The sequence below is a fragment of the Carcharodon carcharias genome, assembly GCF_017639515.1.
Source record: "Carcharodon carcharias isolate sCarCar2 chromosome 40 unlocalized genomic scaffold, sCarCar2.pri SUPER_40_unloc_2, whole genome shotgun sequence".
NCBI classification, from domain to species: Eukaryota; Metazoa; Chordata; class Chondrichthyes; order Lamniformes; family Lamnidae; genus Carcharodon; species Carcharodon carcharias.
The window spans coordinates 437,712-464,647 of NW_024470856.1; the positions used below are offsets into that span (position 1 = coordinate 437,712).

Here is a 26,936-nt window from a genome sequence, read left to right on the forward strand (position 1 = left end):
CCAAGGGGAGGGGGATGCAGTGATTGAGGGAAGAGGGGTTTAGTGACCAAGGGGAGGGGGATGCAGTGACTGAGGGAAGTGGGGTTTAGTGACCAAGGGGAGGGGGATGCAGTGACTGAGGGAAGTGGGGTTTAGTGACCAAGGGGAGTGGGATGCTGTGACTGAGGGAAGTGGGGTTTAGTGACCAAGGGGAGAGGGATGCAGTGACTGAAGGAAGAGGGGTTTAGTGACCAAGGGGAGCATGATGCAGGGAATGAGGCAAGTGGGTTTCAGTGACCAAGGGGAGCATGATGCAGGAACTGAGGAAAGTGGGGTTTGGTGACCAAAGGGAGCGGGATACAATAATTGAAGGAAGAGGGGTTTAGTGATCAAAGGGAGTTGTATGCAGTTTTGGAGTGAAGTGGGGTTTAGCGAAAAAGGGGAGTGCGATGCCGTAACTGAGGGAAGTGGGTTTCGTGACCAAGGGGAGTGCGATGCAGTAACTGAGGGAAGTGGGGTTTAGTGACCAAAGGGAGTGCGATGCAGTAACTGAGGGAAATGCGGTTTAGTGACCAAGGGGAGTGTGATGCAGTAACTGAGGGAAGTGGGGTTTGGTAACCAAGGGGAGTGGGATACAGTGACTGAAGGAAAATGGGTTTTGCGACCAATGGGAGCGCGATGCAGTAACTGAGGGAAGTGGGGTTTAGTGACCAAGGGGGAAACGATGCAGGGAATGAGGGAAGTGGGTTTCAGTGACCAAGGGGAGCACGATGCAGGTACTGAGGGAAGTGGGGTTTGGTGACCAAGTGGAGCGGGATGCAGTGACTGAGGGAAGTGGGGTTTAGTGACCAAGGGGAGAGGGATGCAGTGACTTAGGGAAGGGTGGTTTAGTGACAAAGGGGAGCGCGATGCAGTGACTGAGGGAAGTGGGGTTTAGTGACCAAGGGGAGGTGGATGCAGTGACTGAGGGAAGTGGGGTTTAGTGACCAAGGAGAGCGGGATGCAGTGACTGAGGGAAGTGGGTTCTAGTGATCAAGGGGAGCGCGATGCAGTGACTGAGGGAAGTGGGGTTTAATGACCAAGGGGAGGGGGATGCAGTGACTGAGGTAAGTGGGGTTTAGTGACCAAGGGGAGTGGGATGCAGTGACTGAGGGAAGTGCTGTTTAGTGACCAAGGGGAGCGTGATGCAGTGACTGAGGGAAGTGGGGTTTAGTGACAAAGGGGAGGGGGATGGAGTGACTGAGGGAAGTGTAGTTTTGTGATCAAGGGGAGGGGGATGCAGTGACTGAGGGAGGTGGGGTTTAGTGATCAAGGGGAGCGGGATGCAGTGACAGATGGAATTGGGGTTTAGTGATCAAGGGGAGGGGGATGCAATGACTGAGGGAAGTGGGATTTAGTGACAAACGGGAGGGGGTTGCAGTGACTGAGGTAAGAGGGGTTTAGTGACCAAGGGGAGCGGGATGCAGTGACTGAGGGAAGCGGGGGTTAGTTGCAAAGTGCAGGGGGATGGATTGACTGAGGGATGTGGGGTTTACTGATCAAGGGGAGCTGGATGCAGTGACTGAGGGAAGTGCGGTTTAGTGACCAAGGTGATCCCGATGCACCGACTGAGGGAAGTGGGTTTCAGTGGCAAATTGGCACAGGATGCATTGACCGAGGGAAGTAGGGTTTAGTGACGAAGGGGAGCGGAATGCTGTGACTGAGGGCATTGGGGTTTAGTGACCAAGGGGAGGGGGATGCAGTGACTGAGGGAAGTGGGGTTTAGTGACCAAGGAGAGCGGGATGCAGTGACTGAGGGAAGTGGGTTCTAGTGATCAAGGGGAGCGCGATGCAGTGACTGAGGGAAGTGGGGTTTAATGACCAAGGGGAGGGGGATGCAGTGACTGAGGTAAGTGGGGTTTAGTGACCAAGGGGAGTGGGATGCAGTGACTGAGGGAAGTGCTGTTTAGTGACCAAGGGGAGCGTGATGCAGTGACTGAGGGAAGTGGGGTTTAGTGACAAAGGGGAGGGGGATGGAGTGACTGAGGGAAGTGTTGTTTTGTGAACAAGGGGAGGGGGATGCAGTGACTGAGGGAGGTGGGGTTTAGTGATCAAGGGGAGCGGGATGCAGTGACAGATGGAATTGGGGTTTAGTGATCAAGGGGAGGGGGATGCAATGACTGAGGGAAGTGGGATTTAGTGACAAACGGGAGGGGGTTGCAGTGACTGAGGTAAGAGGGGTTTAGTGACCAAGGGGAGCGGGATGCAGTGACTGAGGGAAGCGGGGGTTAGTTGCAAAGTGCAGGGGGATGGATTGACTGAGGGATGTGGGGTTTACTGATCAAGGGGAGCTGGATGCAGTGACTGAGGGAAGTGCGGTTTAGTGACCAAGGTGATCCCGATGCACCGACTGAGGGAAGTGGGTTTCAGTGGCAAATTGGCAGAGGATGCATTGACCGAGGGAAGTAGGGTTTAGTGACGAAGGGGAGCGGAATGCTGTGACTGAGGGCATTGGGGTTTAGTGACCAAGGGGAGGGGGATGCAGTGACTGAGGGAAGCGGGGTTTAGTGACCAAGGGAAGCGGGATGCTGTGACTGAGGGCAGTGGTGTCTTGTGACCATGGGGAGAGGTATGCAGTGATTGAGGGAAGAGGGGTTTAGTGACCAAGGGGAGTGGGATGCAATAACTGAGCGAAGTGGGGTTTAGTGACCAAAGGGAGCACGATGCAGTGAATGAGGGAAGTGGGTTTCAGTGACCAAGTGGAGCACGATGCAGGAACTGAGGGAAGTGGGGTTTGGTGACCAAATGGAGCGGGACACAGTGACTGAAGGAAGAGGGGTTTAGTGATCAAGGGGAGTTGTATGCAGTTTTTGAGGGAAGTGGGGTTTAGCGAAAAAGGGGAGTGCGATGCAATAACTGAGGGAAGTGGATTTCGTGACCAAGGGGAGTGCGATGCAGTAACTGAGGGAAGTGGGGTTTAGTGACCAAGGGGAGTGTGATGCAGTAACTGAGGGTAGTGGGGTTTGGTAACCAAGGGGAGCGCAATGCTGTAACTGAGGGTAGTGGGGTTTAGTGATCAAGGGGAGTGCGATGCAGTAACTGAGGGAAGTGGGGTTTTAGTGACCAAGGGGAGCACGATGCAGGGAATGAGGGAAGTGTGTATCAGTGACCAAGGGGAGCACGATGCAGGTACTGAGGGAAGTGGGTTTGGTGACCAAGTGGAGCGGGATACAGCGACTGAGGGAAGTGTGGTTTACTGACCAAGGGGAGTGGGATGCAGTGACTTAGAGAAGTGGGGTTTAGTGACCAAGGGGAGCGGGATGCAGTTTCTGAGGGAAGTGGGCTTTAGTGAACAAGGGGAGCGGGTGCTGTGACTGAGGGAAGTGGGGTTTAGTGGCCAATGGGTTTGGGATGCAGTGAATGAGGGAAGTGGGGTTTAGTGACCAAGGGGAGGGGGATGCAGTGACTGAGGGAAGGGGTTTTAGTGACAAAGGGGAGCGCGATGCAGTGAATGAGGGAAGTGGGTTTCAGTCACCAAGTGGAGCACGATGCAGGAACTGAGGGAAGTGGGTTTCGTGACCAAGGGGAGTGCGATGCAGTAACTGAGGGAAGTGGGGTTTGGTAACCAAGGGGAGCGGGATACAGTGGTTGAAGGAAGAGGGGTTTAGCGACCAAGGGGAGCGCAATGCAGTAACTGAGGGTAGTGGGGTTTAGTGATCAAGGGGAGTGCGATGCAGTAACTGAGGGAAGTGGGGTTTTAGTGACCAAGGGGAGCACGATGCAGGGAATGAGGGAAGTGTGTTTCAGTGACCAAGGGGAGCACGATGCAGGTACTGAGGGAAGTGGGTTTGGTGACCAAGTGGAGCGGGATACAGTGACTGAGGGAAGAGGGGTTTAGTGACCAAGGGGAGTGGGATGCAGTGACTTAGAGAAGTGGGGTTTAGTGACCAAGGGGAGCGGGTGCTGTGACTGAGGGAAGTGGGGTTTAGTGACCAAGGGGAGGGGGATGCAGTGACTGAGGGAAGTGGTGTTTAGTGACCAATGGGAGGGGGATGCAGTGACTGAGGGAAGTGTTGTTTAGTGACCAAGGGGAGGGGGATGCAGTGACTGAGGGAAGTGGGGTTTAGTGACAAAGGGGAGTGTGATGCAGTGACTGAGAGAAGTGGGGTTTAGTGACCAAGGGGAGCGCAATGCAGTGACTGAGGGAAGTGGGGTTTAGTGACAAAGGGGAGGGGGATGCAGTGACTGAGGGAAGTGGGGTTTAGTGACCAAGGGGAGGGGGATGCAGTGACTGATAGAAGTGGGGTTTAGTGACCAAGGCGAGGGGGATGCAGTGACTGAGGGAAGTGGGGTTTAGAGACAAAGGGGAGGGGGATGCAGTGACTGAGGGAAGTGGGGTTTAGTCACAAAGGTGAGGGGGATGGAGTGACTGAGGGAAGTGGAGTTCTGTGATCAAGGGGAGGGGGATGCAGTGTCTGAGGGAAGTGGGGTTTAGTGATCAAGGGGAGCGGGTTGCAGTGATTGAGGGAAGTGGGCTTTAGTGATCAAGGGGAGGGGGATGCAGTGACTGAGGGAAGTGGGGTTTAGTTACCAAGGGGAGGGGGAAGCAGTGACTGAGGGAAGTGGGCTTTAGTGATCAAGGGGAGGGGGATGCAGTGACTGAGGGAAGTGGGGTTTAGTGACCAAGGGGAGGGGGATGCAGTGACAGAGGGAAGTGGGGTTTAATGACCAAGGGGAGTGGGATGCAGTGACTGAGGGAAGTGCTGTTTAGTGAACAAGGGGAGCGCGATGCAGTGACTGAGGGAAGTTGGGATTAGTGACAAAGGTGAGGGGGATGGAGTGACTGAGGGAAGTGGAGTTTTGTGATCAAGGGGAGGGGAATGCAGTGACTGAGGGAAGTGGGGTTTAGTGATCAAGGGGAGCGGGATGCAGTGACAGATGGAAGTTGGGTTTAGTGATCAAGTGGAGCGCGATGCAGTGACTGAGGGAAGTGGGGTTTAGTGACCAATGGGAGGGGGATGCAGTGACTGAGGGAAGTGGGATTTAGTGACCAACGGGAGGGGTTTGCAGTTATTGTGGTAGGAGGCGTTTAGTGACCAAGGGGAGCGGGATGTAGTGACTGAGGGAAGCGGGGGTTACTGGCAAAGTGCAGGGGGATGGATTGACTGAGGGAAGTGGGGTTTACTGATCAAGGAGAGCTGGATGCAGTGACTGAGGGAAGTGCGGTTTATTGACCAAGGGGAGCGCGATGCAGTCACTGAGGGAAGTGGGGTTCACTGACCAAGGTGATCCCGATTCACCAACTGAGGGAAGTGGATTTCAGTGACAAATTGGAACAGGATGCATTGACCGAGGGAAGTAGGGTTTAGTGACGAAGGGGAGCGCGATGCTGTGACTGAGGGCATTGGGGTTTAGTGACCAAGGGGAGGGGGATGCAGTGACTGAGGGAAGTGGGTTTTAGTGACCAAGGTGAGCGGGATCCTGTGACTGAGGGAAGTGGGGTCTAGTAACCAAGGGGAGAGCGATGCAGTGATTGAGGGAAGAGGGATTTAGTGACCAAGGGGAGCGGGATACAGTGACTGAAGGAAGAGGGTTTTAGCGACCAAGGGGAGTGGGATGCAATAACTGAGCGAAGTGGGGTTTAGTGACCAAGGGGAGCACGATGCAGGGAATGAGGGAAGTGGGTTTCAGTGACCAAGTGGAGCACGATGCAGGAACTGAGGGAAGTGGGGTTTGGTGACCAAAGGGAGCGGGACACAGTGACTGAAGGAAGAGGGGTTTAGTGATCAAGGGGAGTTGTATGCAGTTTTTGAGGGAAGTGGGGTTTAGCGAAAAAGGGGAGTGCGATGCAGTAACTGAGGGAAGTGGGTTTCGTGACCAAGGGGAGTGTGATGCAGTAACTGAGGGAAGTGGGGTTTGGTAACCTAGGGGAGCGGGATACAGTGACTGAAGGAAGAGGGGTTTAGCGACCAAGGGGAGCGCAATGCAGTAACTGAGGGAAGTGGGGTTTAGTGACCAAGGGGAGGGGGATGCAGTGACTGAGGGAAGTGGGGTTTAGTGACCAAGGGGAGGGGGATCAGTGACTGAGGGAAGTGGGGTTTAGTGACCATTGGGAGTGGGATGCAGTGACTGAGGGAAGTGGTGTTTAGTGAACAAGGGGAGCGCGACGCAGTGACTGAGGGAAGTGGGGTTTAGTGACAAAGGGGAGGGGGATGGAGTGACTGAGGGAAGTGGAGTTTTGTGATCAAGGGGTGGGGAATGCAGTAACTGAGGGAAGTGGGGATTAGTGATCAAGGGTAGCGGGATGCAGTGACAGATGGAAGTTGGGTTTAGTGATCAAGGGGAGCGCGATGCAGTGACTGAGGGAAGTGCGGTTTATTGACCAAGGGGAGCGGGATGCAGTGACTGAGGGAAGTGGGGTTTAGTGACCAAGTGGAGCGGGATGCAGTGACTGAGGGAAGTGGGGTTTAGTCACAAAGGGGAGGGGGATGGAGTGACTGAGGGAAGTGGAGTTTTGTGATCAAGGGGAGGGGGGTGCAGTGACTGAGGAAAGTGGGGTTTAGTGATCAAGGGGAGCGCGATGCAGTGACTGAGGGAAGTGGGGTTTAGTGACCAAGGGGAGGGCGATGCAGTGACTGAGGGAAGTGGGATTTAGTGACCAACGGGAGGGGGTTGCAGTGACTGAGGTAAGAAGGGTTTAGTGACCAAGGGGAGCGGGATGCAGTGACTGAGGGAATCGGGGGTTACTGGCAAAGTGCAGGGGGATGGATTGACTGAGGGAAGTGGGGTTTACTGATCAAGGGGAGCTGGATGCAGTGACTGAGGGAAGTGGGGTTTAGTGACTAAGGTGGTCTCGATGCACCGACTGAGGGAAGTGGGTTCCAGTGACAAATTGGAACAGGATGCATTGACCGAGGGAAGTAGGGTTTAGTGACGAAGGGGTGCGCGATGCTGTGACTGAGGGCATTGGGGTTTAGTGACCAAGGGGAGGGGGATGCAGTGACTGAGGGAAGTGGGGTTTAGTGACCAAGGGGAGTGGGATGCTGTGACAGAGGGAAGTGGGGTCTAGTGACCAAGTGGAGAGGGATGCAGTGATTGAGGGAAGAGGGTTTAGTGACCAAGGGGAGTGGGATACAGTGACTGAAGGAAGAGGGGTTTAGAGACCAAGGGGAGTGGGATGCAATAACTGAGCGAAGTGGGGTTTAGTGACCAAGGGGAGCACGATGCAGGAACTGAGGGAAGTGGGTTTCGTGACCAAGGGGAGTGCGATGCAGTAACTGAGGGAAGTGGGGTTTGGTAACCAAGGGGAGCGGGATACAGTGACTGAAGGAAGAGGGGTTTAGCGACCAAGGGGAGCGCAATGCAGTAACTGAGGGAAGTGGGGTTTAGTTACCAAGGGGACGGGGATGCAGTGACTGAGGGAAGTGGGGTTTAGTGACCAAGGGGACGGGGATGCAGTGACTGAGGGAAGTGGGGTTAGTGACCAAGGGGAGTGGGATGCAGTGACTGAGGGAAGTGATGTTTAGTGACCAAGGGGAGCGCGATGCAGTGACTGAGGGAAGTGGAGTTTTGTGATCAAAAAGAGGGGGGTGCAGTGACTGAGGGAAGTGGGGTTTAGTGATCAAGGGTAGCGGGATGCAGTGACAGATGGAAGTTGGGTTTAGTGATCAAGGGGAGTGCGATGCAGTGACTGAGGTAAGAGGGGTTTAGTGACCAAGGGGAGTGGGATGCAGTGACTGAGGGAAGCGGGGGTTACTGGCAAAGTGCAGGGGGATGGATTGACTGAGGGAAGTGGGGTTTACTGATCAAGGGGAGATGCACGCAGTGACTGAGGGAAGTGCGTTTTATTGACCAAGGGGAGCGCGATGCAGTGACTGACGGAAGTGGGGTTTACTGACCAAGGTGATCCCGATGCACCGACTGAGTGAAGTGGGTTTCAGTGACAAATTGGAACAGGATGCATTGACCGAGGGAAGTAGGGTTTAGTGACGAAGGGGAGCGCGATGCTGTGACTGAGGGCATTGGGGTTTAGTGACCAAGGGGAGGGGGTGCATTGACTGAGGGAAGTGGGGTTTAGTGACCAATGGGAGAGGGATGCAGTGATTGAGGGAAGAGGGGTTTAGCGACCAAGGGGAGTGGCATGCAATGACTGAGGGAAGTGGTGTTTAGTGAACAAGGGGAGCGCGATGCAGTGACTGAGGGAAGTGGGGTTTAGTGACCAAGGGGAGGGGGATTCAGTGACTGAGGGAAGTGGGATTTAGTGACCAACGGGAGGGGGTTGCAGTGACTGAGGTAAGAGGGGTTTAGTGACCAAGGGGAGCGGGATGCAGTGACTTAGGGAAGTGGGGTTTATTGGCCAAGTGGAGGGGGATGCAGTGACTTAGGGAAGTGGGGTTTAGTGACCAAGGGGACTGGGATGCAGTGACTGAGGGAAGTGGGGTTTATTGGCCAAGTGGAGGGGGATGCAGTGACTTAGGGAAGTGGGGTTTAGTGACCAAGGGGACTGGGATGCAGTGACTGAGGGAATTGGAGTTTAGTGACCAAGGGGAGGGCAATGCAGTGACTGAGGGAAGTGGTGTTTAGTGACCAAGGGGAGCGGGATGCAGTGACTGAGGGATTTGGGGTTTAGTGACCAAGGGGAGGGGGATGCAGTGACTGAGGGAAGTGGGGTTTAGATAACTAGGGGAGTGGGATGCAGTGACCGAGGGAAGTGGGGTTTAGTTACCAAGGGGAGTGGGATGCAGTGACTGAGGGAAGTGGGGTTTAGATACCAAGGGGACTTGGATGCATTGACGGAGGGAAGTCGGTTTCATTGACCAAGGGGAGACCGATGCAGTGACTGAGGGAAGAGTGGTTTAGTGACCAAGGGGAGTGGGATGCAGTGACTGAGGGAAGTGGGGTTTAATGACCAAGGGGAGTTGGATGCAGTGACTGAGGGAAGTGGGGTTTAATGACCAAGGGGAGGGGGATGGAATGACTGAGGGAATTGGGGTTTAGTGACGAAGGGGAGGTGGATGCAGTGACTGAGGGAAGTTGGGTTTAGTGACCAAGGGGAGGTGGATGCAGTGACTGAGGGAAGTGGGGTTTAGTGACCAAGGGGAGCGGGATGTAGTGACTGAGGGAAGCGGGGGTTACTGGCAAAGTGCAGGGGGATGGATTGACTGAGGGAAGTGGGGTTTACTGATCAAGGAGAGCTGGATGCAGTGACTGAGGGAAGTGCGGTTTATTGACCAAGGGGAGCGCGATGCAGTCACTGAGGGAAGTGGGGTTCACTGACCAAGGTGATCCCGATTCACCAACTGAGGGAAGTGGATTTCAGTGACAAATTGGAACAGGATGCATTGACCGAGGGAAGTAGGGTTTAGTGACGAAGGGGAGCGCGATGCTGTGACTGAGGGCATTGGGGTTTAGTGACCAAGGGGAGGGGGATGCAGTGACTGAGGGAAGTGGGTTTTAGTGACCAAGGTGAGCGGGATCCTGTGACTGAGGGAAGTGGGGTCTAGTAACCAAGGGGAGAGCGATGCAGTGATTGAGGGAAGAGGGATTTAGTGACCAAGGGGAGCGGGATACAGTGACTGAAGGAAGAGGGTTTTAGCGACCAAGGGGAGTGGGATGCAATAACTGAGCGAAGTGGGGTTTAGTGACCAAGGGGAGCACGATGCAGGGAATGAGGGAAGTGGGTTTCAGTGACCAAGTGGAGCACGATGCAGGAACTGAGGGAAGTGGGGTTTGGTGACCAAAGGGAGCGGGACACAGTGACTGAAGGAAGAGGGGTTTAGTGATCAAGGGGAGTTGTATGCAGTTTTTGAGGGAAGTGGGGTTTAGCGAAAAAGGGGAGTGCGATGCAGTAACTGAGGGAAGTGGGTTTCGTGACCAAGGGGAGTGTGATGCAGTAACTGAGGGAAGTGGGGTTTGGTAACCTAGGGGAGCGGGATACAGTGACTGAAGGAAGAGGGGTTTAGCGACCAAGGGGAGCGCAATGCAGTAACTGAGGGAAGTGGGGTTTAGTGACCAAGGGGAGGGGGATGCAGTGACTGAGGGAAGTGGGGTTTAGTGACCAAGGGGAGGGGGATCAGTGACTGAGGGAAGTGGGGTTTAGTGACCATTGGGAGTGGGATGCAGTGACTGAGGGAAGTGGTGTTTAGTGAACAAGGGGAGCGCGACGCAGTGACTGAGGGAAGTGGGGTTTAGTGACAAAGGGGAGGGGGATGGAGTGACTGAGGGAAGTGGAGTTTTGTGATCAAGGGGTGGGGAATGCAGTAACTGAGGGAAGTGGGGATTAGTGATCAAGGGTAGCGGGATGCAGTGACAGATGGAAGTTGGGTTTAGTGATCAAGGGGAGCGCGATGCAGTGACTGAGGGAAGTGCGGTTTATTGACCAAGGGGAGCGGGATGCAGTGACTGAGGGAAGTGGGGTTTAGTGACCAAGTGGAGCGGGATGCAGTGACTGAGGGAAGTGGGGTTTAGTCACAAAGGGGAGGGGGATGGAGTGACTGAGGGAAGTGGAGTTTTGTGATCAAGTGGAGGGGGATGCAGTGACTGAGGGAAGTGGGGTTTAGTGACCGGGGGAGGGGGATGCAGTGACTGAGGGAAGTGGGGTTTAGTGACCAAGGGGAGTGGGATGCAGTGACTGAGGGAAGTGGGGTTTAGTGACCAAGGGGAGGGGGATGCAGTGACTGAGGGAAGTGGGGTTTAGTGACCAAGGGGAGGGGGATGCAGTGACTGAGGGAAGTGGGGTTTAGTGACCAAGGGGAGTGGGATGCAGTGACTGAGGGAAGTGGGGTTTAGTGACCAAGGGGAGGGGGATACAGTGACTGAGGAAAGTGGGGTTTAGTGACCAGCGGGAGGGGGATGTAGTGACTGAGGGAAGTGGGGTTTAGTGACCAAGGGGAGGGGGGATGTAGTGACTGAGGGAAGTAGGGTTTAGTGACCATGGGGAGTGGGATGCAGTGACTGAGGGAAGTGGGGTTTAGTGACCAAGGGGAGTGGGATGCATTGACTGATGGAAGTGGGGTTTAGTGACCAAGGGGAGGGGGATGCAGTGACTGAGGGAAGTGGGGTTCTAGTGACCAAGTGGAGAGGGATGCAGTGATTGAGGGAAGTGGGGTTTAGTGACCAAGGGGAGTGGGATACAGTGACTGAGGGAAGTGGGGTTTAGTGACCAAGGGGAGTGGGATGCAGTGACTGAGCGAAGTGGGGTTTAGTGACCAAGGGGAGCACGATGCAGGAACTGAGGGAAGTGGGGTTTAGTGACCAAGGGGAGTGCGATGCAGTGACTGAGGGAAGTGGGGTTTAGTGAACCAAGGGGAGCGGGATACAGTGACTGAAGGAAGAGGGGTTTAGCGACCAAGGGGAGCGCAGATGCAGTGACTGAGGGAAGTGGGGTTTAGTTACCAAGGGGACGGGGATGCAGTGACTGAGGGAAGTGGGGTTTAGTGACCAAGGGGACGGGGGATGCAGTGACTGAGGGAAGTGGGGTTAGTGACCAAGGGGAGTGGGATGCAGTGACTGAGGGAAGTGAGGTTTAGTGACCAAGGGGAGCGCGATGCAGTGACTGAGGGAAGTGGAGTTTTGTGATCAAAAAGAGGGGGGTGCAGTGACTGAGGGAAGTGGGGTTTAGTGATCAAGGGTAGCGGGATGCAGTGACAGAGGGAAGTTGGGTTTAGTGATCAAGGGGAGTGCGATGCAGTGACTGAGGTAAGAGGGGTTTAGTGACCAAGGGGAGTGGGATGCAGTGACTGAGGGAAGCGGGGGTTACTGGCAAAGTGCAGGGGGATGGATTGACTGAGGGAAGTGGGGTTTACTGATCAAGGGGAGATGCACGCAGTGACTGAGGGAAGTGCGTTTTATTGACCAAGGGGAGCGCGATGCAGTGACTGACGGAAGTGGGTTTACTGACCAAGGTGATCCCGATGCACCGACTGAGTGAAGTGGGTTTCAGTGACAAATTGGAACAGGATGCATTGACCGAGGGAAGTAGGGTTTAGTGGACGAAGGGGAGCGCGATGCTGTGACTGAGGGCATTGGGGTTTAGTGACCAAGGGGAGGGGGTGCATTGACTGAGGGAAGTGGGGTTTAGTGACCAATGGGAGAGGGATGCAGTGATTGAGGGAAGAGGGGTTTAGCGACCAAGGGGAGTGGCATGCAATGACTGAGGGAAGTGGTGTTTAGTGAACAAGGGGAGCGCGATGCAGTGACTGAGGGAAGTGGGGTTTAGTGACCAAGGGGAGGGGGATTCAGTGACTGAGGGAAGTGGGATTTAGTGACCAACGGGAGGGGGTTGCAGTGACTGAGGTAAGAGGGGTTTAATGACCAAGGGGAGCGGGATGCAGTGACTTAGGGAAGTGGGGTTTATTGGCCAAGTGGAGGGGGATGCAGTGACTTAGGGAAGTGGGGTTTAGTGACCAAGGGGACTGGGATGCAGTGACTGAGGGAAGTGGGGTTTATTGGCCAAGTGGAGGGGGATGCAGTGACTTAGGGAAGTGGGGTTTAGTGACCAAGGGGACTGGGATGCAGTGACTGAGGGAATTGGAGTTTAGTGACCAAGGGGAGGGCAATGCAGTGACTGAGGGAAGTGGTGTTTAGTGACCAAGGGGAGCGGGATGCAGTGACTGAGGGATTTGGGGTTTAGTGACCAAGGGGAGGGGGATGCAGTGACTGAGGGAAGTGGGGTTTAGATAACTAGGGGAGTGGGATGCAGTGACCGAGGGAAGTGGGGTTTAGTTACCAAGGGGAGTGGGATGCAGTGACTGAGGGAAGTGGGGTTTAGATACCAAGGGGACTTGGATGCATTGACGGAGGGAAGTCGGTTTCATTGACCAAGGGGAGACCGATGCAGTGACTGAGGGAAGAGTGGTTTAGTGACCAAGGGGAGTGGGATGCAGTGACTGAGGGAAGTGGGGTTTAATGACCAAGGGGAGTTGGATGCAGTGACTGAGGGAAGTGGGGTTTAATGACCAAGGGGAGGGGGATGGAATGACTGAGGGAATTGGGGTTTAGTGACGAAGGGGAGGTGGATGCAGTGACTGAGGGAAGTTGGGTTTAGTGACCAAGGGGAGGTGGATGCAGTGACTGAGGGAAGTGGGGTTTAGTGACCAAGGGCAGCGCGATGCAGTGACTGAGGGAAGTGGGGTTTAGTTACCAAGGGGATTGGGATGCAGTGACTGAGGGAATTGGGGTTAAGTGTCCAACGGGAGCGGGATTCAGTGACTGAGGGAGGTGGGGATTAGTGACCAAGGGGAGTGGGATGCAGTGACTGAGGGAAGTGGGGTTTAGTGACCCAGGGGAGTGGGATGCAGTGACTGGGGGAAGTGGGGTTAAGTCACCAAGGGGGGTCTGGCTCTGTCAGTCATTACATTGGAATTTAGAGTTGAGAGTAGTTTGCCTAATCCAGCTCCTATTCTCTCTTCCTCCAATAACCCAGTCACCACTCTTCACTCTCACTCTATTTCAGCCCTGTCCTCCCTCGTTCCAGTTGTTTGTCACTTCTTCTCTCCCTCTTGCTCCATGCCACATGCTGAAGCTTTAGTTTGGCTGCTTTCTCCCAGAATCTGGAGAGTTTGCGCCCTGATTCTTTATTTCACAATTGAAATGTGGATGATTCTGCAGCAGAGGATTTCTGACGAATCCCTTGCTGAGTAATGGTACAGACTGATTCGCTGTGGTGATCCAGTGATGTCAGGTTTTCCAGTAAGTAAAGGCTGTTCAGAGCAGAAGGACAGAAGGAATAGGATCAGGAGCAGGCCATTCGGCCCCTCGAGCATGCTCCCCCATTCAATACGATCATGGCTGATCTTGGGATTCAAACACACTTTCCTGCCCGCTCCCCATATCCCTTGTTTCCTTGAGACACCAAATATTTGCCGAAATCTGTATTACAATTAATTGCAGGAAGCCATTCCTGGCACTGGTCAATCATTCCGAATCTCTGTCAAACCCCTGTTCTTTCGCGATGTGCCTTTAGGGATTGAAATCTGGCGTCCTTCCCCGCTCTGGTCTATATGTGACTCCAGATCCACAGTAATGTGATGACCCCTCACTCTCCTCTGAAATGGCCCAGGCAGCCAATCAGGTGTATACAGCCGCTGCAGGGAAGGGAGACCAGACGGACAGCAGCGCTTCAACAAGGCACCTGCCCACCACCTTCACATGGTCAGTTATGGATGGATAGTAAATGCTGACCTTGCCCGCGATGCAGACACACAACAAATTAAAACAAATCAAAACCGTGTATTCGCTTCGTGTGGAGTCATTGCAAACACGGGCTGCAACTTTCGAAATATTTCCTGAGCTTCTCTGTCAATGGTTCTGTCTCTGTGTCACTTGAAGCTTCATCTCTCTCTCTCTCTCTCTGTCTCTCTCTCTTTCTCTCTCTGTCTCTCCCTGTCTCTCGCTCACTGTGTCTCACTGCCTTTCTCTCTGCCTGTCGGTCTGTCTCTCAATGCCTCTCTCTCTACCTGTCTCTGACTGCCTCTCTCTGACTGTCTCTCACTGCCTCTCTCTCTGCCTGTCTCTCTCTCCCTGTCTCTCCCTGTCTCTCGCTCACTGTGTCTCACTGCCTCTCTCTCTGCCTGTCTGTCTCTCTCTCTCTGTCGCTCTCTCTCTCTACCTGTCTCTCACTGCCTTTCTCTCTGCCTGTCTGTCTGTCTGTCTCTCTCTACCTGTCTCTCACTGCCTCTCTCTCTGTCTCTCACTGCCTTTCTCTCACTGTGTCTCACTGCCTCTCTCTCTGCCTGTCTGTCTGTCTCTCACTGCCTCTCTCTCTACCTGTCTCTCACTGCCTCTCTCTCACTGTCTCTCACTGCCTCTCTCTCACTGTGTCTCACTGCCTCTCTCTCTACCTGTCTGTCTCTCTCTTTCTCTACCTGTCTCTCACTGCCTCTCTCTCTATCTCTGCCTCTCTATCCCTCTCTCTCTGTCTCTCTCTCTTTCTCTCTCTGCCTCTCTCTCACTGTGTCTCACTGTCTCTCTTTCTGCCTGTCTGTCTGTCTCTCACTGCCACTCTCTCTATCTCTCTCTCTGTCTCTTTCTCTTTGTCTCCCTCCGTGTCTCTTTCCCTCCTTCACTGATTTTTATGTCGATAATTGTTTAATATTTCCGTACTCTCCCTGATGCCCCTATCCCCCTTGACCTCTGTTGCTCCATCTCTTTATGTCTCGGTGACTATCGTCATCTCTCCATTTCTCGAGTTGTCTCCTTTGTCTCAATATGTCTCTGACTGCCTCCATCTATTTCTTCACCTCACTTTACTGGCTTCCTCTGTTATTTCTCGCTCTGCCTCTTCCTGTCATTGTTCACCGCGCTCTCTTTCTCTCTCTCTGTTTTATTCTCTCACTGTCTCTCTCTCCGTCCCTCCCTCTGACTGTCTCTCACCCTCTCCCTGTCTCTCACTCTATCTCTCTCTTCCTGTCTCTCTCTTCCTCTTTCCCTCTCTGTCTCCCTCTTCCTCTACGTCTCTCTCTAGCTCTCTCTTCCTGTTCTCTTCCTCTCTCCCTCGCTGTCTCCCTCTCCCTCTCTGTCTCCCTCTACCTCCCTGTCTCTCTAGCTCTCTCTTCCTGTCTCTCTATTCCTCTCTCCCTCTCTGTCTCCCTCTCCGTCTCTGTCTCTCTCTAGCTCTCTCTTCATGTCTCTCTTCCTCTCTCACTTTCTGCCTCTCTCTCTCTTTGTCTCTCTCTCTCGTCTCTCTTCCTGTCTCCATCTCTGCCTCTATCTCCCCGTTTCTTCCTCTCTCTCTCTCTTTGTGTCTCTCCCCCATCTCTCCTTCTCTCTCTTTCTGACTGTCTCTCCATCTGCCTCTTCTATTTCTATCTGTCTCTACCTCTATTTCTCTCTCTCTATTTCTCTTTCTCTCTGACAAGATGTAAACACGTGATGAAAATGATATAAGGAGAGGTAACAAGGGGCTAGCAGTAAAGTGAAAGAATAGAGAATGCTAATACGGGAAGTGGAGAATTGAGATAAGGTGGAATGAGATGAAGAGAGAAATGGAGAGAGGGAGAACGAATAAAGGGGATGATAAACTGCATTAGAGGAAACAGAAATTAAACGGAAGAGAGGGTTCTGAATACAAACTGTGCCTTATGTAAAATTCTGAGCGTGTTTAAGCTCTTGATGTTGTGAGTGTTGTTTTTAGAAACTAACTACAAGATGATTCGTGTGAAGGTCACTTCAGTGAGAGGGCTCAATGAAGAGAGAGCGAGAGATATCATTATGGATCGGGTGAGAGACTGCACTGCATTCAGGACAAACATGGGAGACACCAGATCCTCCCTTTCACACTTTGTATTCACCGATCGCGAGCTCCCCCCTCAGATAATGTTCCAATTTCCCCTCTGGTTATTCTCCTGCCCATTGATCAGAAACTGAACTGGACTCGTCATTTAAATCCTGTGGCTACAAGAGCAGGTCAGCGGCTGGGAATCCTGCAGCGATTAACTCACCTGCTGACTCCCTAAAGCCTGTTCACAATTGACAAGGCACAAGTCAGGTATGTGATGGAATATTCTCCACTCGCCTGGATGAGTGCAGCTCCTGCAACACTCAAGAAGCTCGACACCATCTAGAACAAAGCAGCTCTGCTTGATTGGCACCAAATACACAAATAATCACCTCCTCCACCTCCGACGCACAGTAGCAGCTGTGTCTGTACCATCTATAACATGCACTGCAGCAACTCACCAAGGCTCATTAGACACACTGTGGCAGTAATGTGTGTACTATCTACAAGATGCACTGCAGCCACTCACCAGCGCTCCTTAGACACACAATGGCAGTAGTTAGTGTACAATTTACAAAATGCACTGCTGGAATTCACCAAGTCTTCTTAGACACACAGTAGCAGCTATGTGTGTACCATCTACCAGATTCACTGCAGCAACTCACCAAGGCTCCTTAGACACACTGTGGCAGTAATGTGTGTACTATCAACAAGATGCACTGCTGCAACTCACCAAGGCTCCTTAGACACACAATAGTAGCAGTGTGTACTATCTACAAGATTCACTGCAGCCACTCACCAGCGCTCCTTAGACACACAGTAGTAGCAGTGTGTACCATCTACAAGATTCACTGCAGCAACTCACCAAGGCTCCTTAGACACACTGTGGCAGTAGTGTGTGTACTATCTACAAGATGCACTGCAGCAACTCACCAATGCTCCTTAGACACACAGTGGCAGTAGTTAGTGTACAATTTACAAAATGCACTGCTGGAATTCACCAAATCTTCTTAGACACACAGTGTGTACCATCTACATGATGTACTGCAGCAACTGACCAAGGCTCATCCGACAGCACCTACCAAACCCACGACCACTACCAGTTAGAAGGACAAGGGCAGTGGATAATGGGAACACAACCACCTGGAATCCCACATCCCGCGACTGAACTGTAAAAGAAGATATTTCTCATGATAAATCCTTCTCTCACACATTCGGACATCCTGTCCAATCCCTCCCTTGCTTTTGACATTCATCCATCATTTCTTCTGTTTACGGCAGTTCCAGAAGGATCAATGTCTAATCGGCTTGAAGCGGGAAGACATTCAGTGTACAGGTGTGGACCATCCGGAACCGTGAAAGAGATGGAGAGGGTCACCGAGCAGCCGTGATCCCATCTCCATGTGTTTTACAAACTCGCTCGATGACAGCTCTGCTTTAACTTCAGCTTCTTTAACACAATGAACCTGTCAGCAAAGTGATCATCTACAGCTAGACATGTGTGATTGTTACCCCTATTGATTCAGCTCCACACTGCAAGGGTGGGGGGCAGTTGTTCAGCTTTTTATTTAAATAGAGAATGATTTCCCTGTTTTGAATGAGTGACCTCTGGTCAGGCTGAAGCCAGACTGACCCTTCCAGCTCCGGCCTGTTCCAGGAATGAAGTGATCTCCTGTTTAATAAAGATGTTCGATTAAAGATCTCCCTCTGTGTGCAGGTCCTAAAGCCTCATGGAGCTGTCAACACTGAGAACGGGCACAGGGACAACAGATAGACCCCGGTTGAAGGTCAACCTCTGGGAAGATATCATGTTTTTAATCAATGTATCTGTAGAATGGGGGAATAATTGGGTGCTGCATTTTGCATAGTCAAAAATAGACTCAAAAGTCAAGATTTTATTGGATATAAGAGTAATTTTGTGTGGCAATAGCTGTTTTAGATCTGCTTTATAAATATATATTGATGTTGGTGTGAGAGGAAGAAAATGTGAGGGGAGCAGCTGAATTAACTGAAGTTACTGATGAGGTGGATTGATTGGCATATTCCTTACACGGAATTTTATTCCTGAGGAAGTGAAAAGTGAGATTTTTTTTTCCATTTTCACTGACGAGCATCAATAGAAATGTTGTGAAATGATCCATTGACCCTGCAGGGTAAACCTGTCAAACTGCACAGGTCAGCAAGCAGGGCTTCCATTGATGGACAATCAGACAAGGAAATCTCTCCGTTAGAAAGGCATCAATAAAGGGGCAGAATGCAAGGAGCATTCCAATTGCAAGGGTTTCAGTGGCTGAATACTGAGCTTACAACTGGAACACACTTGAGTCTCTGATAATCCGCTCTGATAGGACATCTGATTGTTTTAAAATTTTGTGTGTAAATGTTATTGCATTAATTTTCTGCTCAATAAATTCTTGAACGCTTCACCTGAACATTTTAAGAAGTTCCTTTTATAATGGAATGGCTGCATTATCTGAAACATTTCCGCCTCTCTTTGTCTGGATGGGTGTGTGAGTGCTGAGTTGATTCCACATTCCCAGCTCCCAGGGTAAAAGCCTCTTCTCAAACCCGTTTACTGTCTTGAGATTTAAGTGATACAACCCTACCCTCTGCTGGCCAGCTCACCGCCACTACAGGCGCTGCTCTCTGCCAGTCTCAGAGAAGTTCAGTTCATGGCTGCATCTAGAAACAGACTGAGTAACTGTGAATATTGAACAATATTGTAAGGGATTGAAGTTTACAGCAGGGTGCACAGTTCACTCGGTGGTGCACTCACTCTTTCACCACCTGACCCTGGATATGAACTCCCTCCTCATTCCCCATTGGAGATATTGGCTGGAGATGTTAGTTGGGGGTTATTTCAGACTGCTATGGGCACATTAGGTACAGTTATTATTCTCTATTCCCATTCAGAATGGGGTTCGGTAAACTTTGCTCCATTCTGTAATTTTGCTTCAATACATTATCAATGCTTAACCCTACACAATGCATCTTGCTAAAAGTTTCCATATGTTTCAAATAAAATTTTCCAAGTTTCTCACACTGATTCTTTTCGAATGGAAACAAATAATTTGAAAGCACAAGCAACATAGAGAATTGTTTGTTAGAGTTCTTTATATGGGAAACCCACAGTGCTCACAACCCCCATCCCTCCATCTTCCTGCGATATCTTTATCTGCCCCAGTGAATGTGTAGCAGGAGCAAGCTCGCCCCATTCTCCCTGGTATGCTTTCCCTCTTCCTGTTCTTATTTCCCTGCAGGAAGGAGTTGGCAATTAACCCCGCCAGTCCACCGCCCTCCGCATCTAGGCTCCAATTTTAAGGGCACTAGAGGGAAAAAGCTGAAACCAGGATTGGGATTAGGCCATGGCCCGTCCAGTGACCATGAACGCAGGTGCTAGCTTTGCTCTGTCCCCATAGAGAGAGGACCCTCCCCACGCTGTTACCAGATTCAAAGTCTCCACTACACCCTCTGCCAGCAGAGCCAGGGGGAATGTCCCACTCTGCATCCATTGTGACAGGCCCTGCCTCTCACTGATTCCAGAGCGATGGGCCACATTGCCCCTCTCTCACAACCGCAAAACCACCAGCTTTCACTGTCCCCATGAAATAGTCTCTTCCTCTCTTGGATCAGCAGATCCCTGTTAGTAAGGGCTGAAGATTCCGCTGACACAATGAGCTAACATTTTGAGGAGGGACCCTCCTTAAGAGTTTCCGGAAGGGTCCATGGAGACTGACATTAATTCCAGCCACTGAACAAACAGGTTCTGTTAAACCTGTCAATCCAATTCTTCTTGCACCCAACTGAAGTCGTCCATTTACGTGGTCCAGCTGGGACATGTGAGAGTTTTTGAGGGACAGGAGTAGTGTAAAGAAAGAACTGAGATGTAGAACATCGGCAAATAGTGGAATTGTGACAGAGAGAGACAGTGAATGAATGTGACAGAGATAGATACTGTGAGTGCTTGTCGCACAGAGAGGGGGAGAGGCTGAGTGTGTATGATGGAGAGAGTGTAAATATACATGCCAGAGGGAGAGACCATGAGTGTGTGTGGCAGGAGAGAGAGGGGAGTCAGAGTATGTGTGACAGAGAGAGGGAGAGAGTGTGAATGTTTGTGACAGAGGGAGAGACTGTGAGTTCTTGTCACAGAGAGGGAGTGGGTGTGAGTGTGTGTAACAGAGAGAGGGAGAGACTGTGACTGTGTGACAGACAGAGGGAGAGAGTGTGATTTTATTGTGACAGAGAGAGGGAGAGGGTGTGATTTTTTGTGACAGAGGGAGGTATATAGTGTGAATATTTGTGACAGATGGATAAAGTGTGAGTGGTTGTCAAAGAGAGACGGGGAAAGTCTGAGTGTGTGTTACAGAAAGAGAGAGAGTGTGAATGATTGTGTCAGAGAGTCCACTTGAATGTGTGTGTGTGAGAGAGGGACTAAGTGTAAGTGTGTCTGACAGAGAAGCAGAGGATGTGAGTGCCCATGACAGCAAGAGTCAGGGTGAGTGTATGAGTGGGGGAGTGTGTTTGTGTCTTACAGAGTGTCAGAGAGTGTGAATACATTTGACAGAGAGAGGGTGAGACTATGAGTGTGTGTGACAGAGGGCGAGAATGTGAGTGCTTGTCATAGAGAGAGGAGGAGAGTGTGTGTGTATGTCACACAGAGGGGGAGTATAAGTGTGTGTGGCAGAGAGAAGCGGATAGTGTGAGTGTGAGCAACGGAGAGAGGGGGATAGTGTGAATGTGTGTGACAGAGAGAAGCGGATAGTGTGCGTGTGTGTGACAGATAGAGAGAGAGAGTGTTCACTTGTGCGAGGGAGCGTGTGCGGGCCGGTGTGTGTGTGACAGAGAGACGGAGTGTATGTCCGCGTGTAAGAGAGAGTTTGCGCGTGTGTGTGACAAACAGAGGGAGAGAGTGTGAGTGCTTGTCAGAAAGAGGGGGCGAGAGTGAAGGGGAGAGTGTGAGTGTGCGTGACAGAGACAGGGAGATAGTGTGAGTGCTTGTCATATAGAGAGGACAAGATTGTGATTGTGAATCACAGGGAGGGGATAGAGTGTAGGTGTGCGTGACAGTGAGGGGGAGAGTGTGTTTGTGTATGGCAGATGGAAGGGGAGAGCGTGATTTTTTTTATCACAGGGAGGGTATAGAGTGTGAGTGTGTGTGATGGAGAGAGGAAGTGAGTGTGAGTATGAATGACAGAGAGGGGGAAAGTGTGAGTAGGTGTGACAGAGAGGGTTGGATAGTGTGAGTGTGTGTGACAGAGAGAGGGGAGAGTGCATGCGTGTGAGTGCTTGTCACTGAGAGGGGGCGAGACCTTGAATGTCTATGAAAGAGAGAAGGGGAGAGTGTGAGTGTGCGTGACATAGAGGGTGGGAGAGTGTGAGTGTGTGTCGCAGAGAGAAGGGTGAGGGTAAGTGTGTGTGAGACAGAGAGAGGAAGAGCGTTTGAGTGCTTGTCACAGAGAGAGGGCGAGAGTGTGAGTGTGTTTCACAGGGAGGGGGAAGAGTGTGAGTTTATAAAAAATATAGGAACAGGCCCCGCCTCCATTTCAAAACTAGAGCAAAATGCCCCACCTGCGCAGAGCAATGGGGCATCAGGCCCCACCTCTCCTCTGACACTGAGGCAACAAGTCCCGCCTCAGGCCCAAAAATGAAGCAACAGGCCCCTCCTCCACTCCGACCAGGAAGCAGCAGGCCACACCTCCGAACTGACAATGGAGCAACAGGCCCCTCCTCCACTCCGACCAGGAAGCAGCAGGCCACACCTCCACTCCGACCAGGAAGCAGCAGGCCACACCTCCACTCCGACAATGGAGCAACAGGCCCCTCCTCCACTCCGACCAGGAAGCAGCAGGCCACACCTCCACTCTGACAATGGAGCAACAGGCCCCTCTTCCACTCCGACCAGGAAGCAGCAGGCCACACCTCCTCTCCGACCAGGAAGCAGCAGGCCACACCTCCACTCCGACCAGGAAGCAGCAGGCCACACCTCCGCTCTGACAATAGAGAAACTGGCCCCTCCTCCACTCCGACCAGGAAGCAGCAAGCCACACCTCCGATCTGACAATGGAGCAATAAGCCCCTCCTCCACTCCAAACAGGAAGCAGCAGACCACACCTCCACTCTGACAATGGAGCAACAGGCCCCTCCTCCACTCCGACCAGGAAGCAGCAGGCCACACCTCCGCTCTGACAATGGAGCAACAGGCCCCTCCTCCACTCCGACCAGGAAGCAGCAGGCCACACCTCCGCTCTGACAATGGAGCAACAGGCCCCGCCTCTTCTCCGACCAGGAAGCAGCAGGCCACACCTCCGCTCTGACAATGGAGCAACAGGCCCCTCCTCCACTCCGACCAGGAAGCAGCAGGCCACACCTCCGCTCTGACAATGGAGCAACAGGCCCCTCCTCCACTCCGACCAGGAAGCAGCAGGCCACACCTCCGCTCTGACAATGGAGCAACTGGCCCCTCCTCTGCTCCAACCAGGAAGCAGCAGGCCACACCTCCGCTCTGACAATGGAGCAACAGGCCCCTCCTCTTCTCCGACCAGGAAGCAGCAGGCCACACCTCCGCTCTGACAATCGAGCAACAGGCCCCTCCTCCACTCCGACCAGGAAGCAGCAGGCCACACCTCCGCTCTGACAATGGAGCAACAGGCCCCTCCTCCACTCCGACCAGGAAGCAGCAGGCCACACCTCCGCTCTGACAATGGAGCAAAAGGCCCCTCCTCCTCTCCGACCAGGAAGCAGCAGGCCACACCTCCGCTCTGACAATGGAGCAACAGGCACCTCCTCCACTCCGACCAGGAAGCAGCAGGCCACACCTCCGATCTGACAATGGAGCAACAGGCCCCGCCTCCACTCCGACCAGGAAGCAGCAGGCCACACCTCCGCACTGACAATGGAGCAACAGGCCCCTCCTCCACTCCGACCAGGAAGCAGCAGGCCACACCTCCGCTCTGACAATGGAGCAACAGGCCTCGCCCCCGCTCTCACAGTGGAACAACATGTCCCGCACCTGTTCTGGTTAAAGAGCCTCGTGCCCCACCTCTGCCAATGTTCTAGCCAGCCAATGTTCTATCCATGTTACTGTGTGCCCCCCCTATACGCTGAGCGTTTGTTCTCAGCAATAACCTTTCATGTGGCAGCATATCAAGTGCCTTCTGAAAACCCAAGCACAGCACATCTACAGGTTCCCCTTTATCCATGGTGCAAGTTGCAGCATCAAATAAATCGGTTAACCATGAGTCTTCTTGCACAAAACCATGCTGACTCTCGCCCGCTAACTTCAGCTTTTCGAAGTGGCCAGCGAGAACCCCGTTGACGATCAATTCTAACACCTTCCCCACGACAGGCGTCAAGGTAACTGGCCTATCATTCCCTGATATCCGTTCTCTCCCTTCTTGCATAGAAGGGTTAAATTTATTGCTTTCCGGTCTGATGGGACCTTTCCAGAATCTAGCGAATTTGGGAAAATTAATGCCAGCACATACACGACGTCTACACCTAACGTTGCAGAAACAGAACCTGTCCACCTTTCAGGCCTGTGAAGTGAACATGCACCTTGATAAGATTGTTAAAAAATATATATTTGGAGTCACAGCAGCACTCAGGAAAGAGGTGCCTGTGCCATTTGGTGCTATCAGGCCCCCATATTAAAGGAAGAATATACTTGTGTCACAATCTGGTTGGGGATTGCCTCACTGTGCCTCTCCCAGATGCAGCTAAACAATCTCAGCAAACTGGCAGATCAGTTGAAACCAGAGAATCTCCCGAAACTCCAACAATCTCCACGGTGACCTGGCATCTTCTGGTATCTTGTCAAATAGACCTTTAGTTTACACATCCTTAAACTGAAAATATTTCACTGATATGAAGAAACATATGGACCTTACAGACCCTCAGTGTTCATTCATGACGCTTGAACTAATTTAGCTCCAATACTTCAAAAAAGTACTTTTTGACCGCCAGCCCTGAGTGAAATGACTGCAACCCCCATCTCTAGACAGGGAAGCTCACAGAGTGCCATGGGATCTTTGATGTCCACCTGTGAGAGCTTGCAGGGCCTCGGTTTAAAGTCTCATTTGAAAGCCTGCACGTCTGACAGTGCCACACTCCCTCAGTAATTAACTGAAGTGTCAGCCTAAATTATATAAAGTGAGATTTGAACCAAAGTCCCTTTTGACTCGGGGCCCATGAGATTACTGCTGAACCATTTTAAATGTTAAAAGCTCAAGAGGGGCTTTTTTATTATTTCAATAAACCTTTGTACATTTTCTTGTCTTTACAGAACGTAAGATCCCATATTTCACACAGGACCCCTTCTCCTACATTGCTCTGCCCACCATAAAGCATGCCTACCATGAGTTTGAAATCAGGATAACATTCCGCCCAGATGCAGCTGATGGTAAGAATTCCTTCCCTCTGTGTTTCTCATAAAAGCTCTGAATTACGCTCAAGTAAAAAAGCCATTCAGTGACTCACCCAAGCGACCTTCATGTGTGAAGTGCGTGTTAGCGGGTGGAATTTGGAGAAATGACATAGAACCTAACCCTCTCCTCACTTGACACCAAAATAGCCCAACGGCACCTTCTATGTGAGTGTAGCTCAATTACAGTCCATATCCTCCAGTAGGAATATTACTGTGGGGACCTGATAAACAGGAGATCCTACTAGAAAATAAATAGTTAAACATGTTTGATATACGTGTTTGTTTTGATTTGCTCCATCAGTTGCTGATTTTGTCTTAGATGATGAGTGCTGATTAAGTCCCTGCAGTCTCAGAGCTAAGATTCTTCCCAACCAGCTCGCTCAATGGTGTTCCTCATTTTCGAGGAAATTTGGGTGTGAAGCAGAAGGGAAAATATTTTCAGGGTTACGGGAAAGGGCGGACGAGTGAGACCAGTGAAACTTTCCTTGTGGAGCTGAATCGCCTCCTGTGTTGTAACAGTTCTTGATATACACGCAGGTTAACATTTCATTCTCGAAAAAGCTTCACTCTTTCCTCCATTGTAGGTTCTAGCACTTACACATCACAAGTTGGGCAATGGATCTCCCGCCATTTTAAAGATGTAGGAACTGGCTCCCTCTATTTTAAAGATGGGAATGGATCTCCCTCCATTTTAAAGACAGGAATGGATCTCACTCCATTTTAAAGATGGAGAAGACTTAGCCTAGTGGGACATCAGCAAATCTTTTGATAAGGTCCCACAAGGGAGACTGAAAGTGAAGGTAAGAGCCCATGGGATCCAAGGCAATTTTACCAATTGGATCCAGAATTGGCTGAGTGGCAGGATGGTCAAGGGGTGTTTTTGTGTTTGGATTCCTGTGGGGTTCCACAGGGATCGGTTTTGGGTCCCTTGCTGTGTGTGGTATGTATAAACGATTTAGACATCAATGTAGGAGGGTTGATCAGCACGTTTGCAGATGACACGATAATTTGTGGGGTGGTAAATAGTGAGGAGGATAGACTTAGATTACAGGAGGATATAAACGGGCTCGTCAGTTGCAAATGGTCTTTAATCCGGATAAGTGTGAGGTGATGCACTTGGGCTGGACAAACAAGGTGCAGGAATACATGATTAATGGTAGGACCCTGGGATCTAATGAGCATTACAGGGACTTTGGTGTGCATGTCTACCGGTCCCTTAAGGTAGCGGTACAGGTAAATAAGGTAGTTAATAAGGCATATGAGATACATTCCTTTATTAGCCGAGTCATAGAATATAACAGGAAGAAGATTATGCTGGAGCTGCATAAAACGCTGGTTAGGCCACAGCTAGAGTACTGTGTGCAGTTCTGGAATCCACATTATAGGAAGGATGTGATTGCACTAGAGAGAGAGCAGAGGAGATTTACCAGGGTGTTGCCTGGGCTGGAGAATTTTACATATGAGGAGAGATTGGATAGACTTGGATTATTTTCCCGGGAGCAGAGGAGATTGAGGAAGGACATGACTGAGGTGAATAAAATTATGAGGGGCATTGATAGGGTAGACAGGAAGGAAGATTTCCCCTTGGTGGAGGGAACAATAACCAGGGAGCATAGATTGAAGGCAGGGGGCAGGAGGTTTAGAGAGGAAGTGAGGAAGGATTCTTTCACCCAGAGGGTGGTGGGAATCTGGAACTCTCTGCCTGAAAGGGGGTTAGAGGCAGAAACCCTCATAACATTTCAGAATTTTTGGATGTGCACTTGCGATACCTTGGCATATAAGGCTGTGGGCCTAGTACTGGAAAATAGGATTAGAATTGCTAGGTTCCATTTCGATCGGCACAGACTTGTTTGTCAGAAGGGCCTTTTCCTGTGCTGGACACCTCTCTGACTCCATGACAGTTCTCCCTCCATTTTAAAGAAGGAAATGGGATCCACCTCAATTTCAAGGATTGAGAAATGATCTCCCTCCATTTTAAAGATGGAGAAGGGATCTCCCTCCATTTTAAAGTCTGAGAAATGATCTACCTCCATTTTAAATACGGAGAAGGGATATCCCTCCATTTTAAGGATAGATTAGAGACCTCCCTTGATTTTATAGATGAAGAAGTGGTCTTCATCCAATTTTAAGATGGGGAAGGGATCTCCCTCTATTTTAAAGATGATGGAGTCATCGCCCCAATTTTAAAGAAGGTAATGGGATCCCCATCAATTCTAAAAATGGGGAAGGAATCACGCTCCTTTTTCAAGATTGGGAAGGGATCCGCCTCCATTTAAAAGATGGGGAAGTGATCTCCCTCCATTTTGAAGATGGGAAAGGGATCTCCCTGTATTTTAAAGA

The 26,936-nt window shown here is 51.4% G+C and overlaps 1 protein-coding gene across 1 annotated transcript in view; it reads left to right on the forward strand.

Moving 5' to 3' along the window:
- Positions 1–24,929, forward strand: part of LOC121275025 (uromodulin-like) — a 186,688-nt gene extending 161,759 nt beyond the window's left edge. The window contains exons 8-11 of the mRNA XM_041182418.1: positions 16,091–16,176; positions 17,456–17,510; positions 24,456–24,572; positions 24,898–24,929. Of these exons, the coding sequence (XP_041038352.1) occupies positions 16,091–16,176; positions 17,456–17,510; positions 24,456–24,572; positions 24,898–24,929 (290 nt within the window). The remainder of the gene's footprint in view (positions 1–16,090; positions 16,177–17,455; positions 17,511–24,455; positions 24,573–24,897) is intronic.
- Positions 24,930–26,936: the final 2,007 nt, after the last annotated feature.